This window comes from Aedes albopictus, chromosome 1 (assembly GCF_035046485.1).
Source record: "Aedes albopictus strain Foshan chromosome 1, AalbF5, whole genome shotgun sequence".
NCBI classification, from domain to species: Eukaryota; Metazoa; Arthropoda; class Insecta; order Diptera; family Culicidae; genus Aedes; species Aedes albopictus.
Genome location: NC_085136.1, coordinates 88,493,519 through 88,511,067, shown reverse-complemented (window position 1 = coordinate 88,511,067; position 17,549 = coordinate 88,493,519). Strand labels below are relative to the sequence as shown.

The 17,549-nt window shown below is 41.6% G+C and overlaps 1 protein-coding gene across 15 annotated transcripts in view; it reads left to right on the top strand.

Moving 5' to 3' along the window:
- The window catches only part of LOC134283950 (inositol hexakisphosphate and diphosphoinositol-pentakisphosphate kinase-like), a 78,902-nt gene that overhangs the window by 54,977 nt on the left and 6,376 nt on the right, over window positions 1-17,549 (top strand). For 9 of the 15 annotated variants that reach the window (XM_062844973.1, XM_062844980.1, XM_062844976.1 and 6 more), the window contains 2 exons: window positions 1,918-3,312; window positions 4,384-4,602. In XM_062844973.1, coding sequence (XP_062700957.1) covers window positions 1,918-3,312; window positions 4,384-4,602 — 1,614 coding nt within the window. The remainder of the gene's footprint in view (window positions 1-1,917; window positions 3,313-4,383; window positions 4,603-17,549) is intronic. The other 6 variants (XM_062844987.1, XM_062844986.1, XM_062844977.1 and 3 more) reach the window with 2 other exon arrangements.

The window sequence follows — 17,549 nt, the reverse complement described above, 5'->3', positions numbered from 1 at the left end:
GGATGGCTTAAAACCCGACTTCCATACCGTTTATTTTTTCGCAAGCGCAACAAATAATCCATATTTTTGATCATTATATTTGCCATCGATGAAAGCAACATGTCAAACAAACAAACAAACCAAAAACACCAACAACAAACAAGTCTCAAGTGTAGCCTCGTCTGGCCGGCAATTGTTCCGTGTTTTTGATAACTTTTTGGTTGTATTCCATCTCCCCCTCCCCCTCTCTCCAGAGTTCTTTTCGAGTGAAAGTTTCTTTCGAGTTGGAATCGATGTACCTTGCGGTAGGCGCATGATATCCTCTGTGTATTGCTGACTTTTTCCAAACTACAGTGGATGACTGCCGAGTTGAAAGACACAATTATGGTACTTTTTTTTCTTTTCAGTTGAACATTCACAGGTTTGTTTCTTCCTGATTTCTAGTGATTTTGAGGGATACAAACAGATCTTTGAATGGAAAGTTCTTTCCTCGGTAGTCTTCACTGGTTCGGAGGAGTTGTCTGGTCCCGTTTCCACATATCTTATCGATAATGTCTGTATAGGATTTTATTTCTACGCCTCGTTTTTGAAAATCCCGAAATCAGTTATTAGATCACATAGAAAGGTGGTAGCTTTTCACGACTAATTGACATGAAGTCGAAAGGACAAGATTCAAAAGTTTTATCAATACAAACTTTAAATCATACTCTATATAAACTTAAAGTTTTGATGGTCAATTCAAGGTCACGATTTCCCGTTCACTCAAATTATTAGAGTCATACCTACAAGTTTTTCAGCCAAATTGATTTAAAAAGATCAGCATCTCCGAGAAATCAAACTCAAATAACATAGGCTTTATCAAGGTTTTGAAAACCTCCCCAAAACTTGTTACTAACTAAGTTAAATTACTAACTAGTTTTAGTGAGGGTTTGAAAACTTTCATAAAGCCTAAATTATTATTGTGAATTTCAATGACCACCTTAAGTCCATTTGACCTGAAGTAGAATTAAGGAGGCAATGGGAATCACCAAAAAGATTGAACTAAAATAACTTAGGCTTTATCAAGGGTTTCAAAACCTCTCCAAAACTAACTACTATTTAAGTTTCAATTACTTACTATTTTAAGTGACGTTTTGAGACTTTTCATAAAACCTAATTCCGTTTAGTTTTATGGTGGTTTTAATGACTTCCGTGAGTCTATTTGACTGAAAAACTTTACTTCGAAGTATGCCTATAGAAATTTCAGCTCGTTTGATGAACGAGAATTACTAAACTAGGTACTTGAACTTCTTCTACTCTCACAATCGGACTTTGACTCTAGGCTAGGTATAGATTTGAGTGGTTCTGGTTTCCCTCTAGTTTTGGTTTGAGTTTTCGATTCCTCAGTAAGGTTCTTCGTGATAACATTAACATCTGAACAGCATTCTTTTGGGTGGCTTTGCCTACACACAATACGCTCTTGTGGTGTCTTTCTGGGTGCTCGCTTGCTTTACAGCTCACTTCCAATAACATTCTGCAACTGCTTCGCTGAAAAGATACCGCTCCCTAAAATGTTCAATTTCAGCATCGTTGTCTCTCATCTAACACACGTGGGTTTCCTCGGTGCCGGATGCTACCATTTTGTTATCATTATATTCTTCTTTTTATTTTCTCTCTTTTCATTTTCCATTCCAAATATGTTGTTTTGATTAACGATTCTGTTTTTGTGTTTCCGGTGAACTGTGTTTCTTCCGATGGGTATTGTATAAAACCGATGTTCTGTTTTCAATTCAATCTATGGTAACCGTTAACTTCCATACATCCGATTGGTGTTTTTTTAACGATTCGCTGTAACATATTTGTGTTATCTACAAATTATATTGTGTTTATCCTAATCCCTTAATGTACTTTCATTGTATTCGTGTGTACTCTAACAACTACAATAATTTAATACGTTAGGCATAACGACATCTGTCAAGTCCGAAACGGATCCAGTATTCGAATCGGCTACCAATGAGCTTCCTCTGTATTCGATCGACTTCTCACAAATCCCTAAGACTCCGGAGAACAACATTCTGGACACTCCGAGGATGTTCAATACCAACTCGGTTGCCACGATCGGCAACGATCGATCACGAATGTCGATCGCTGCTACCAACGAGCGACCGCTTTCCTGTCAGACCTTGTTCATGCATGAGTCCTATTCGTGCGATTCGATAAGCGAGTTCACACCGAACCTAGCCGACCAAGAGCTGTACGTCTCCTCCTTTTCCGATACGGATTCGGAGACGTCCCGATACTACAGTGCCTGTCATGACTTGGATCCGTTTCACTATAGGTATCCCCTGAGTAGCCGGGCTTTGTCCTACACGTTCTCCAACGATCCCGAGCGTGACAACCTGTTGATGCCCTTCAACGGCTACAGTTACAAATCGATGCTCTACGCATCTACGCCTCTCGTTAGCAAGAGCTTCGACGACCTAGACTACTTGACAGATGTCGATACGCCACGTAATCCCGAGAACGGTTCCACTACCACCTTACTCTTCCACGTAAAGCACTCCAGCCCCAGTCCAAGGTCTCAGTCTCAATCTTTTGCGCGTTCCGCCTCAACCCATCGCTCAAGAGCGATCTTCAGTTCCGACAATCTGACCCTGCTAAGGGTGGCCAGCGATCCCGGCCTTCCCATCCGCTCGTCCGTAACCCCCACCAAAGATCAATCTGATTCAGGACCCACAGAAGAACCACCGACTAACACAGACACCGCACAGGACACTATCACGTTCGTATCCTTGACCACGCCCCCTCCCGACGAGAGTCCCTACAGTCTCTCGGCGCTCGACCGTGACTTCCAGTCCCTGCTCGATAGGATATTCCCGGTTTCGACGAATCTCGAGAAGTGTGCCCCCGTCGTCGTTGCTAGTAGTGATAGTGACCCGGTTACCACACTGACCTTTCCCCTCACCACGACTAACCCCCCGAACAGTAGTAACCTCAGCAGTAACCTTGCACCTAACCGTAAACCTCATTGTTCGAAACTCGTCAAATCGTACACTACAGACAGCAGCACGAATCCGTCCGGCGCGGGCGGTGTCGGTGCTGCCGGCGGCGGTGGTGGTCCCGGTCCGTCCTCTCATGGGTCGTCCCATTCGTCCAGCGGCGGCGGTGGCGGTACAGCCGTTAGGCGTCAACGACACAGCATTGCCGGCCAGATGAGCTACTTTAAAATGCTAGGGGGCTTCGGGAAAAAGATGGCTACCAGCACCAACAGCTTGTTCAGCACCGCGGTCATCAGTGGCAGCTCGTCGGCGCCCAATCTGCGGGACATGATCCCGAACACGGCGTCCCCGTCAGGTAATTATCATAGTGTTAGCCTATTTCTTTCCTTTGTTTTTATTCCTGCAATAACTGAGACTAGAGTATAACAGAATAAGGTGTTGAATCGAATAGGTGAGCTGTTTCAGATCTATCATCAAAAAGGCGTTATTGTATTCATCAACATTAAACTACCTAAGGCATTCATGGTATCCTGCCGGAATACCTCCAGGGATTCCGGTCGGAATACCTCCAGGGATTCCGGTCGGAATACCTCCAGGGATTCCGGTCGGAATACCTCCAGGGATTCCGGTCGGAATACCTCCAGGGATTCCGGTTGGAATACCTCCAGGGAATACCTTAGGGGCCCATATAGCCGAGGCGGTAAACGCACGGGTATTCAGCATGACCATGCTGAGGGTGACGGGTTCGATTCCCGGTCGGTCCAGGATCTTTTCGTAAAGGAAATTTCCTTGACTTCCTTGGGCATAGAGTATCTTCGTGCCTGCCACACGATATACACATGCAAAATGGTCATTGGCAGAGGAAGCTCTCAGTTAATAACTGTGGAAGTGCTCATAGAACACTAAGCTGAGAAGCAGGCTTTGTCCCAGTGAGGACGTTACGCCAAGAAGAAGAAGAAGACCTCCAGGGATTCCGGTCGGAATACCTTCAGGGATTCCTGTCGGAATGCCTCCAGGGATTCCTGTCGGAATACCTTCAGGGATTCCTGTCGGATACCCGCTTGCAAATTCAATGAGCACCTTTCGATTCAACACCAGATAAACTTGCAAAGCCTCCTATCGTTTCGATTCAATTGTTTCAACTGCTGTGAATCTTCCTAAGTTAACCATTATTGACTAAGTTTTTGATTTCCCTTTTTTTTGCTTCCAACTCCAAACTAAACTCCTCGCTTCTGGATGAACCCCTGCCAAAAACGTCCCCTCCCGCTCCTTCCTACCGTTTCATTGCCGATTTGCCGTGAAAAAAAAAATCGTTCAAAATTCGCTATCGTAAAAAAAAAACAAAATCTTCAACCTGAAAAAAAAACATCGCCATCGCCATCAACCTCTCTCTCTCTCCAACCTGTTATGTTGTGTTCGGTTCAAGCAATTGAAGGATTCGGTGGGGTGCCTCCGATCCGCCCGCTCGAGACCCTGCACAACGCCCTGTCGCTGCGCCAGCTGGACAACTTCCTGGAAAAGATGACCACCGGGCCGCTGTTCAAGACGCCGGCCTCCTCGCCACCGAAGTACCCGTCGACGCCGCTGCCGACGCCCGTTCCCAGCCCGGCCACCATCCCGGACACGGCGACCCTGGCGCAGGCGAGTAAGTGCCCTTGATAACCACACATACGACACTTGACTCCTGATGTACCTATATTCTGCGTGTCAAACTGTGTCTCTATTGTTACTATGCTTCCTATTTTATGAACTTTCAACTTTTTGATGTTAGCTGTAAGAAATTGTTGCAAAAGTTTATCGGTTTAGTTACTTATTTCTTGTGAAAATATTATTCCTATTTCAATGCTTCAAATTGCTTGTTTCTGTGTTATGAGTCACTGATAGGGTACTTAACGAAGGAAGTGAACGTTCTTCCTGTTAGCGCGACTGATGAATGTATATTGGTTTCTATTGTGATGCTCAATGTGTTATTAGATAGAAAAGGGCCTCAATTCAGGAAGATGACTAGGCTTACATGTAGGGTCTGGGACCATTTGGGCAGGAGCACCTATTTTGGGCACTTGCTGCTATAACTCGATCAATTTCAAACCGATTGACTTGAATTTCTGCACACGGCTAGATACTGTGCGTATCTGATCGTATCTCAAAAATCAAGTCAATCGGTTCAAAATTGGCTAAGTTACAGCAGCAAGTGCCCAAAATAGGTGCTCCTGCCCAAATGATCCCAGACCCTACTGTATGTATTCTGTATTGTGTTCTAGAGAGGCTTTTGTATTCTTATTGTTTCTTTCAAACCTGTAGCTTGAACAAGTCAATTATATCGAAGCATTTGATACTTTTTTGTTATTATTTTGTTCATGAATTTGAAGATATTCCCTGAGTTTTCTTGAGGCAATATTTGCTTACTGTATTTAGATTTAGATGCTGGATATCAATTTCTATTGGCTTGTGGGTAGTTTTACGTTTCGAAGTCTAAGCGCGCTGGTTAAATTTGAGCGCCTAATCAACCTCAGTTGCACGGTGAATTTTTCGCTTCATTTAAGGACAAACGTCTTGAAATCCCGTTTCAACAGTGCATCAGAACTTCAGACGCACAAATCGCAAGAAGCAAGCTTCAAACAACAGTGCATTTTATTATTCTGTTCTTGCTCACTTGTAATAAGCTTAAAATATGAAGATCAGATGCGCTGATTTTGTTTACGAAGAGATTTGTGCGCTCAAAATCGGCCATTGTCGGCCATTGTGGCAGCCATTTTGGGATTCTTACAAGTCTGTCCTTAAGTCGAATCCATACAAGTCCCTCCATTTAAGTAACGTTGCTTAAAAGGAAGTTTACTGTATGCAAAACTATATGCATAGGCTACGGTTTCGAAAACATCTGTTCTTCGAAAAGGTCATTTGGCTAAATCGGCCATTAGGTCAAAAAAGTCATGAGGTCAAATACGTCACTAGGCGGAATAGATCGTTAGGATGAATACATCATTAGACCACACAGATCGTTAAGCCGCAAAGGTCATCAAGCTGCATGATTAGTTCGTTAGGCCGAACAGGTCATATGGCCGAAAAGCTCATTAGGCCGAATAGGTCTTTAGACCGAACAGGTTATTAGGCCAAATAGGTCATTAGGCCGAATATAGCCTGGATTCGCTGGTTGGGTCACGGCTGCGCCCGGATTAGCGAATCGTGTTCGTTCGTTGGGAAAACTGACAACTGAGAAAAATGCTCTAGACACACGCAAGTGATGAAAAATACGTCACGAAACACTTACATACTTGAACAAACGTTCAGTGTATACAAGGTGCGCACTATAGGATATCAGGCGGACAAAAATCAGAAAAGTGACTACTTCCACCAATGCTTGTTCTGAAATTTTCTATCAATAATAAACATATAAACTAGAAATCTATAATTTCAAGTTTCTAACTGATGTAGTTACAAAGATATTGAGAATCGAAGTTGAGTAAAGGTAAAAAATGCGATTTTCGGAAAAGAAAACAACACATAATTTCAATTAATATTTTCTAATTAGGCCGATGCAAATATTTAATTTGTTTTATGTCACCCCCCCCCTTCAAAAATCCCAAAATATTGAAGGGGCGAAAAAAAAACATGGCGGCTAATGACTTTATTTTCAATAGAAAAAATGTTTTCAAGCAACAATTTTTCAATAGTTGACACATGTTTTTTCAATAGTGATTATATTTTTTAATTTTTCAATAGTTTTTTTTTGTTTGTTCCTTATTTATTTTTGTCCCCCCCCTCGTACCCAATGAGAGGTCTCGGACATAAAAGAAAAATAATATTTGCATCGGCCTTATTATCGATTGGTTCAAATCAGTCATTGGCAGTATCAGTATCTTTTTTTCCCCACACATTCCCAGGCCCAAAATCACTTATGGTCAAGCTTTAGGTCTACACTAACGATTTTCAATGCGAAATGCTGCGGTAAATTGCGGTCTTTGGAGATTTAGATTTAGATTGAGACAGTGGCGTAGCCAGAAATTGTCTCTGGGAGGGGTTTTCAACGGTCAATGATACCTTTTTTGATTTGACACTTAGGGTGGGGCGGGGCAAGATGGGTCACCTAAGGATGGATCACCATAGCTTTGTAAATACAAATCGTATTGGTTTGTATTCGTCCGCTACTCTTTATTACACTAGTTAGCTATGCTAAGAGTCGATAAAAAGTTAATTAAATACAAAATATGATGTTAAACAAGCAATTTTAAAAAGTGATCGATTTTGCACCGTGAAAAAAGTGCGGGGCAAGATGGGTCACCTTTTAAGTAATTCACATTTTCTCAACGAAAAACGTCAAAATATGGGATTTGTTCGGCATTCAAATATGCTCCATATCCATACTGAGTAAACAAGAGCTACTAGTGAACATTTTATAAATTTATTTGGAATATAAAAAACTTTACGATTTGAGTGGCCTTAAGGCGACTTGAAAATCGATGTTTTCACTAAAAAATTATCATAATTTTATGTTATAATTTTGAGCGTTCATTCCGCTTGATTGAAGTCATTTATGAGATAGTCTTGTAATAAAAAATAAATAACTTTGGAATGCTCCAAAAATACGTTCAAAATTGAAGGTGACCCATCTTGCCCCGCGGTCGTTTATATGGGGATTATATGGAATGTATCGCATAAGAAAAATGGCTAAAAACCATTTTATTTTTTAATTCCAATGAGCGTGAATAATTTTTCAATCAATGCTCCAAACTTTTGTATATTCATGCTGGTCATCTAACAAAATTATTAACATAATCAAAACATAAGTAATGCGCCCGAAAATGGCACTGACCCATCTTGCCCCGCCCCACCCTACATTTTGTAAACAGTAACGAGCAATCGTATTCGAAGTTTAAAAATAGCGGCGCAGCCGAAAATTTTTTTCGTCGCAAAGCGTTTTATACTGAAAATTTGTTCCACAAATTTTGGCTCTGGGGGGGGGTTTTAACCCTGAAACCCCCCCCGTGGCTACGCCAGTGGATTGAGATTAAACGACGATTCTCAAACATTCTAAGCCAATTCCCATGAAACTCATTTTCGAAAGTAAATACACAATAGATTTGATGATTCTAAGCCCAGAAAACAAAATTAAAATAAAAAAAATAAATAAACAAATTCAAACTTTAGATATATTATGAGTTATTTGACCATATTGAAAATACGCCCTTTTTAAAACTCGATCGTAATGTTTAAAAATGTTCATTAACAATATATATTTGGCCGAACCAACTATAGAATACTAACAAACCCTTGAAAATATAACGAAAATATTTGTGTACGCCTGCTTGTATGGGAATCCCCCATAGTGGTGCGATGCGACGGCGGTCAGACGTCAAACTTGTTTTGACATTGACAATGTGTTTTAGTTGGGTTTTTCCCCAACCAGCACACATCGAATCATCGAGAACCATCTAGTGAGCCTCCAACGTACGAATCGGCACTGTAGGCCATAAGGCCGAAGAGATCATTAGACCGAATAGGTCTTTAAGCCGAAAAGGTGTTAAGGCCGAAAAGGTTTATAGGCACAAAAGGTATTTAGGCCGAATAGATCAAAGGGCCTAATGACCTTTTCGGCCTGATGACCTATTCGGTCTTATCACAGACAAACAGACATACTACTCGGATCGCAACCATCGCACGATTTAACAGTTATGTGGCCGGCAAACTTTTTGCTTTTTTCTACACCGTGTATTTTAAATGGGTGCTGGGTACCCGGGTACCCTGCCGGCCACATAAGGGTTAACGATCATTTTGAAAATAAAGTGTGGCTCGGACTGTGCTCACATGTGTCATGGTGGCGCTGCTGTACCTACATCTTCTTTAACTTTTGAAGAGAAATGAGCGCGACGCCGAGTAATGTTTACATAAAATGACTCCATCAAGAACCTCAATTCATATTTTAAATATGAATAGATGACGCCACAGGGGAGTCGTCACTTGCAAAATTGTTATATCGAGCCGAGGGAAACAACACCTGCAAATGAATGCTTCGGATTGAGCATTATAGAGGGTGCTAGTGAGATGCCAAACGATGTTTTTGAAACAAATTTCTTCTAAGTAATATGCCTGTTTGTCTGTGGTCTAATGACATATCGTCCTAATGACCTATTCGGCATAATGACCTATTTGGCCTAATGACCTTTCCGGCCTGGTAACCTCTTCGATCTAAAAACATTTTCGGCCTAATGGCCGTTTCGACATGATATCGTTTTCGGCCTAACGATCTATTGGTTTATTTTGATAATACTGTATATATTTTGATGTAAACTGCAATGGGAGAGGATGACCTCTATTTAAGTAAAAAATGAATTCATTAAGGTATCCCCGACCCATTACTTTAATGGAGGTTTGAGTGTACCGCAGTCATCTGCTGATGAAGACTTGAAAGATGCAACCGTTGTGTTCTCCACTGATGCACACCAGGTTCACTGGCGTACAGCAGCACAGACGCAACACGTTGGAGTTGAAAATTTGGTCTGGTGCGTCGACTAATCTAATTGTTTTCCCATACATTTCTCAAAATCGTAAAAGCAGCCCTCGCCTTCTTGATCCGTGCACCTATGTCGATCTTGATGCCACCATTGGCCGCCATTTGGGGATCAGGATATTGGAAGCTTGGGGTCTCCAGTTAGCCTAGTGGTTAAGGCTATGGATGGATTGCCAATCCGGAGACGGCGGGTTCGATTCCCGTTCCGGTCGGGAAAATTTTCTCAACTCCCTGGGCATAGAGTATCATTGTGCTTGCCTCACAATATACAAATTCATGCAATGGCAGGCAAAGAAAGCCCTTCAATTAATAACTGTGGAAGTGCGCAAAGAACACTAAGTTGAAGCGAGGCAGGCCAAGTCCCAGTGCGGACGTAGAGCCAGAAAGAAGAAGAAGAAGATACTGGAAGCTTCTTTTAAGCAGCCAGAAAGTTCCATTCGGAACTTTATCTGAACTTCGTGGAACTTGAAAGTGCATTTTGTCATGGGAAGCGGAACTTTATTACTTCGGTGAAGAAACTCAAAATAGGAGTGAAAGCCGTTTTCCATACAAAATGGCCAATTTTGACATGCTGTAACTTTAGTGTCCTATGAGCGATTGAGTTGAAAATTGAATATTGTTGTAGCAAAATCTGAGAATTTTCGGAGCACGTGGAAGAAAGTTAAACACTATCGAAATAATAGCAGTGTTTGTTTTGATTTTTTTTATTCAGCATTTTTTTTTAATTTTCAATACTATACATTAACTTGTAACCAAGGCGGAAACTGTTCGAATAGCATGTGAACATATTTTTTTTCTTCTTCAAGGTAAAGCTACATTTCAATTTATTTACAATGCTATTATTTTGAACAATTCCACATAGTGTTTAACTTTTTTCCATGTGCTTCGAAAATTCTCAAATGTTGCTTCAGCAATATTCACCTTTTTTTTAGTTCGCTGTCGAATTTTCAGCTCAATCTTTTATAGAAGAACAAAGTTACAGCATGTCAGTGTTTGCTATTTTGTATGGAAAACGGCTTTCATTGCTATTTTTATAATAATGTCTGTACAATACGCAGATCTCCATCGTTTCGTTGCATCCTAAGTAAAAGCCGCCGGTGCTTTTGGTTGATCCAAATGTAGAGTTTGCTCCTTTCTATAGATGAAAGAGCGATTCTTGACTCGCCAAACTCACCGCTGAAAAAATCATGTCTGAGTTGAATCGCGATTTCACTCATTGCTTTATTTCTTGGTGTTCTTATTATTCACATCGTAGTTTTTTGGTTTGTATGATAGAACAACAGCAAATCTAGCGTACAACAATATGAAATGCCGTTCAAATTGATTTGGATTCGTTTTACAAGTAAATGAGATTTCGGCGCTTGACTCGTGAGAGCGAGATTTTGCATGAAAATCTCGCGCGTGTGAAAATGATTCAGAATCGCGCACGAGTTGGCTCACGCAGGAGCGGCTCATGAGTGTGCTTTGAGTGTGAGTTTAACACTGCTTCCAGTTGTTGTTCGGATCTTCTAATTCCACTTTCGGTCTGTCCGTTCCCTCGATTAAGAGGCGATTGATTAGATCGGTGGAGGGGTGTTGACGGATTTAAAAAAAGAGAGTGGGATACTTGTTCAGGATGATTTTTAGGCAAGGAAGATCGGCAATATCGTTTGCTCTTGGGGGATTTACTTGGTGAGGAAGGGATTTGATTTTGTGCAAATGACGGTTGACTAGTAAGGCCTGACATTCAATGCTCACCGTTTACATAAAATTAAAGTCTCAGTCTAATCGACTGAGTTATAGCGTAAAGTGCCCAAAATAGGAATCTCGGCGCAGCCCAAATATTCTCAGACCCTATGTTCTAAGTGTTATGTTTGTTTGTGATTCAGGGAAGATGAATTCCTCGTCCGTTCGGATCGTTTCTAGATAGTGATCCCGTTGTCATTCATCCGGTATACGAGCTACGTGCCCAGTCCACCGCAGCCTGCTGTGTTTTATTCACTTCACTGTATCCATCCCATCTAAATATGAACTCGTGATTTATGCGACTCCACCAGAAGCCGTCCTCCAGTTTACCGCCGAGTATTCTGCCGTGAATCGCAAGTCAGTCCCATCTGCAAAAAGTAGGCATTGAGAAAATGGACTCTGAAGTTTTCAAATTCGATTTCTATGTGAAACTTAAAAAAATCGTCATCAATTGAAAACTTCTGCGATAATCATAAAACTTTCACACATTGTTTCAAACGTGAACAAGTAACAGTGAAAAATATAAAACTGGCTAAAACAGTGTTAAGTTTTGTATTGCTGGGTACACAAGTTTGTAATGGGACTGACTTGCGATTACATTTCATCATGGGACAATCTGACTTGGTGTTGTTTTTTAATTTTACTGAACAAATTAAATATTTTTTTGCAATTTCTCATCGTAATAGGCTGTTTTACCTCACGCAAATCTGACAGGAAAAGGCCTACTTTCCCACACCTAATTAACAGTGCTGTAATGATTCATTACAGCACTGATTTGCGTTGCGTAATGAACCATTACAGCACTGTTTTCAGTTTTGGTCAACTTCTTGATGCTTTCTGGACGCAGTTATGAAAAATTGTGACAACTGCACAGTATAACCTATTATGATCAGATTTTCTTAAACATTGGCTATGAACATCAGTGTGCAGTTTGATGAAAAAGTTTTGTTGAAAACTATCCTCAAGGGTAATTTATGAAATTGCAAAAAACGTTGTACGCAACTCGGTGCAGAACTCGATTTTTCCAGCACTCGTCGTAATTATCCAACTCGGCAAGCCTCGTTGGATAAATGTACGACTCGTGCTGTAAAAATCGTCATTCTGCACCTTGTTGCGTAAACTACTATTATTCACCCAGCTGAAAGATCATCTCAAGAAAGGTCGAAAATGGCCATTAACTCATTTTTGTCCAAAATGCAGATGGGACTGACTTGCGATTCACGGCAGTATTGTTCGCAGAACTTTACGTTCGAAGAGTCCAAAGGTTCTCCGATCAACTTCTCTCAACAACGTCCACGACTCATGGCCGGATGAAGCGATCTGAAGAATCAGAGTCTTGTACAACGCGAGCTTTGTCTTCGTTTGCAGTCGCAATCCGTCATCTCACCTCGTGGGTGACATCATTATCGCACATCACTAGAGTATACCAAGATAAAACAAATTCGACCCCAACATACAACTTTTCACCACTTAGCGCCACTTCTTCATCACTGCCACGACCGGACCGACGTTGACCACCAGCAATCATGTGTTTGGTCTTTGTGGTGCTCCCTATCCTCGCAGTCTTTCTCTTAAAAGGTCCTGCTTCAGTTCATCCAAGGTTGCGAACGATGACGAAATTTCACCCTCAACTCGTACACTTGAGCTCGATCAGTCAAGCGTGGCACGAACCTCTCTATTCAGATTCGTTTGGAAAACCGTCCCAAGTAACACTTTAATGTTGGGGTTTTGAGAACGAGTATAAAACCTAATACCTTTTATTTTGATTTTATGATCTAAGACCCTCTTTTAGTCTGTTGTTTGTTTGACTAAAAATGTGCTCCCATATGTTCATTACAATCCTTGGTGCAAAACTGGAGTCTTGTCAAATTTTCAGCCATTTCGGTGGTGATTTAATGGTGACCCGAAAGCAAAATGGGAATTTTCAAAAAAGGTTCTCCGCGTTGTAAAACATTCACCACCAGTCTCCGAGACCAGCATCCGGCATCTGGCAGCATTCTTCTCGTTCGTTACACTCTGGCACTTCTCGTCGAACCACCGGTTCCTGGGTCGTCTTCGAGAAGTGCTCCGTGGATAAACCGGATAAACTCCCACAGAGTTTTTTGAATGAGTGTAATCAGTTTCGTACCTTTTAATTCCGCCCTATGTTGCTTATCCTTTGACAGATACGCGTATTTCGACTACCACTTGTAATCTTCCTCAGTGTCAGTTATCCACATAACTGACACTGAGGAAGATTACAAGTGGTAGTCGAAATACGCGTATCTGTCAAAGGATAAGCAACATAGGGCGGAATTAAAAGGTACAAAACTGATTACACTCATTCAAAGAGGGTATTCTGCTTAGAGGGTTCGAAAAGTCGGTACAAGATCCCACAGAGTGTTGAGAGTATCCCTCCCGTTGATTTAATTTATCAGCTTGTTCGGCTTCTGGGGGTAGTCAGCTACCGTACCGCTTGCTGAAAATAGTTGGAAGTTGAGTCGCATCGATCGCCGATTGATATCCGAGCTCGAATCTTCCTACTACGAGATAGTGATCTGAATCGATGTTGGGACCCCTAAAGCTCTAACATCAAGACTTCCGAGAAATGTCGGTCATCTACCAGCAAATTTCGCAGTTTGGGTGTCTCCGGATATTCTTACGTGCAAAGTAGGTGCTACTAATAGTCATCCCTCAGGCAGCAGCAAAGTTGACTAATCTCAGGCCGTGGTTGTCGTTAGTGACGGAGTGAAGGCTCCGCGATCCGCGCGTTGGCGGCACCGATGACAATCTTGACATCGTATTTTGGGCATTCTCTAGAAGTCCAGACATTCGTAAAACGCATCCTTCACGTCATCGGTTTTGTCGTTGGTCAGCGCATAGACGCAGATCAGGCTGTAGTTGAAGAATTTGTCTCGTATCCTCAGTACGCAGATCCGCTCGTTGATCGACATCCACCTCATAATTCGCTTCATCTGTTTCCCGAGCACTACGAAGCCGACCCCATGTTCTGCCTTATCGCTGCCGCTGTGTTAGATGGTATATTTGAATCATATGTTGGCGACGGAGTCCACCGCCCTGAATTCACGTACACCAGATTTAGACCACCGCACTTCCTGAATAGCAGCCACGCACACATACACTTTCTGCAATTTAGAATCCAAAAGGCTCATTCGTCCAGGGGTTCATTTGAAGGTCCTGCCGTTCTAGGTACCGAGTCTCCAATCATCGTCCTTAGCATAAGCATTAGCATTAACTTGTAAACACCCGGGACGATCTTCTATTGGTAGAAATGCAATAACTTCTTTGTTTTAAAACATTTTACGCTGGATTTTTTTAAAATGCATGGTACCTCCCCCCTTTGCTCCCTCCCCCTTTTGCTGGGGCCGAAAATACGTGGCTATAAATTCTACATGTTTTTGCTCAAATTTCATCGTTTTGCTAATCATCAATAGTTTTCACTGATCCTTGACATGCAATGTAGTATTACTACCTATCATAGTCTGTTGAAGTTTTGATCTCAGAGCTATTCCAAGGGCTCCAAAGTACTCCGAAGTTTGTGACATAAATCCAACATTCTCAACCAAATTTTATACACGATGAATGATCACAGAACATAGTCTACGGTACTCAAAAAGCCTCAAAGCACCCCTAGAAAATTCCAAACTATTCTGCAATTCATTTTCTTAAGATCTACAACATCTACCATCGTTTGTGATCACTCTATTGCTATTCAAGAAATTTAATCACGTTCATGTCCATTAGACCTCGCAATGCTACGAGCAACTTGATATTGTGGTTGTTGGGCATTCCGTGAAATACAAATGGACTCCAATACACTTTAAAGTATGTATTACGATATCTACATACTGTATCATGCTTTAGTTGTAAAAATATTCGTGGAATGTAGTCTATTCACGCTTACGCCGCTCAGCACTGAAGTGCATAATTTCCAGACTACACTAAAAATGTGTAACCCTTGCACATTCACAAAATCAGCTCCTGTGTCCACAAAATCGTTAAATTCGCAAAAAAAAATTGTACGGCAATCTAGCTACTAATGACCTTGGGAAACAAAAAAATTATCGACATTTCGCATCTAGACGAGTGTACGAGCTGTTTTTGAGTATGTGTAACTGTTACACATTTTTGTGTGGTCTGGAAATTATGCACTTATGAGTAGGGCTTACACATTTTAGTGCTGAGCGGTTTTACTGTGTACTGCTGCTGGAGCCTCAGTGCACAGCTATAATGCTTTTGGTACATTCATGGGATATTCTAGGCTTTCCAAACTATTCTGGACCTTCAAGGTCTACAGGCTCTACTCTTATTTCTCTTCACTCTATCGGCATAATTCTTGCACGATTGTGTCTGTTGCACCTCATTATGTTACGAGTAATTTTATATGTTGCTCCCAAATGTCCACTGGCATACAAATGGGCATAATGTATTTTGAAGTATGGATCACGATATCTGTAAATCTTAGGATATTTTTATTGTAGCGAGTACTCGCGGAATATAATCTACGCTACTCTTAGGGCCTCATAGTGCAATTCTGATAACTTAGAAACATTCACTTGGTGATCTAGGCCATCCAAACTTTTCTGGAATTAAGACCTTCAAGCTCTACAAGCTCTACTCTTGTATCTCTTTACTTTATCTGTGTAATTCTTTCACGATTACTTCTGTTGTATCTCATAAGATTTCGAGTATTTCTTTGTGTTACTTCTGCATCCACTGACATACAAATGATCTTGGTATTTTGAACTGTCAGAAATTACCCAAGAGTTCCTTCAAGCCTTCCTCTCAAATTCTCCCAGGAGTTCCTCAGAAATATATCGTGATATTTTCCTAGAGAACCTCTACGAGTTCCTAGGAAATGCCTCCAGGACTTCCCGTGAAATTCTGCATGAGTTTCCCGACAGTTTCTCGGAAATTTTTCCAGGAGCTATGCTGGAATTCCTTCAGGAGTTCCTCAGGAATTACTTCAAGAACCTTTAAAAAATCCTGCAAGAGTTCCTCGGAAATTCCTCCTGGAGTTTCTCGGGAAGTCCTCTGAAAGTTCCCTGAAGATTCCAAGGGAGTCTCCCTAGGATTTCTCCAGGAGCTCCCTGAAAACTCTTCCTGGAAATGTTGCCACGAGTTACTCCAGAAATTTCTTCTGGGATTCATCCTGAAAGTTTTCTAAGGATTCCTCCTGGAATTTTCCTGGGAACTCTTCCAGGGATTCCTCCAGCGATTTCTCTAGAAATTCTTCTAGGGATTCCTTGAAAAATTCCTTCAGGAATACCTCCAGGGATTCCTTCGTGAATTTCTCTATGGATTCCTCCATGGACTCATCCGGGAATTCAGTGACTTATTCCTCCAGGAATGCCTCCAGAGCTTCTTCAGGAATTTACCCAAGATTTTCTACAACAACTTATCCAGGGATTTCTTCAGGAATTCCTCAAGCGTTGCTTCCAGAAATTCCCCAGGGATTCCTCCAGAGTTTCCTACAGGATTTCTGCCAGGGATAACTCCAGGAATTCTTTCAGCGAATTTCGCCGGGTTATTTTCCCCAGTAGTTTTTTTCCAGAAAATCCTGCAGAAATACTTCCCGGAATTTCTTCATTAATAACTGCTAATTCACCTAGGACTTCATCGAAGGATTCCCCCAGAAATTATTTCATGGGTTCCTCCAGAAATTCCTCCAGCAACTCCAATAGAGGTTCTTCCAGGAATTCCATTCCTCAAGGAATTCCTCCAGGGATTCCTCCAAGAATTCTTCCTAGATATACTACAGGATATATGCCAGCAAATACTCCAGGAGTTCCTTCAGGAATTGCTTCAGGAATTCTTCCAAGAATTACTCTACGAATTTAAAACACACTACACCGTCTTCAGCCAGAGCCTACACAGACTGAACATTACTAACACGAGACAACGGACAACACACATAACACCCAGTGGCCCAATGGTGAACCCGACTGGAGCGGGAATCGAACCCGCACTTCGAGGCTTACGAAACGCCTAGACGACTGACGCCGCTAACCACACGGCCACGAAGCCCACGAAATCCTCTTGGAATTACTACAGGAATTCCTCTATGAATTGTTCCGGGATATAACCCCAGGAGCTCCTACAAGAAACATTCCAGGTATTCCTCCAGGAATTCCTTCAGGAATAACTGCAGAAATGTAGGAATCACTACAAGATTTTTTTTCCAGAAATTCCTCTAATTGCAATTATATTGCGGGAAATATTTTAAGAATACCTAGCGTGAATAACTCCAGGAATTACTCCATGAATTGTTACAGGAAATACTCTCCAGAATTCCTCCAGAAAATAATAATTAAAAAAATAACTTTGAAAACTCCTTCAGCAGTTCCTTCAGGAATTCCTCA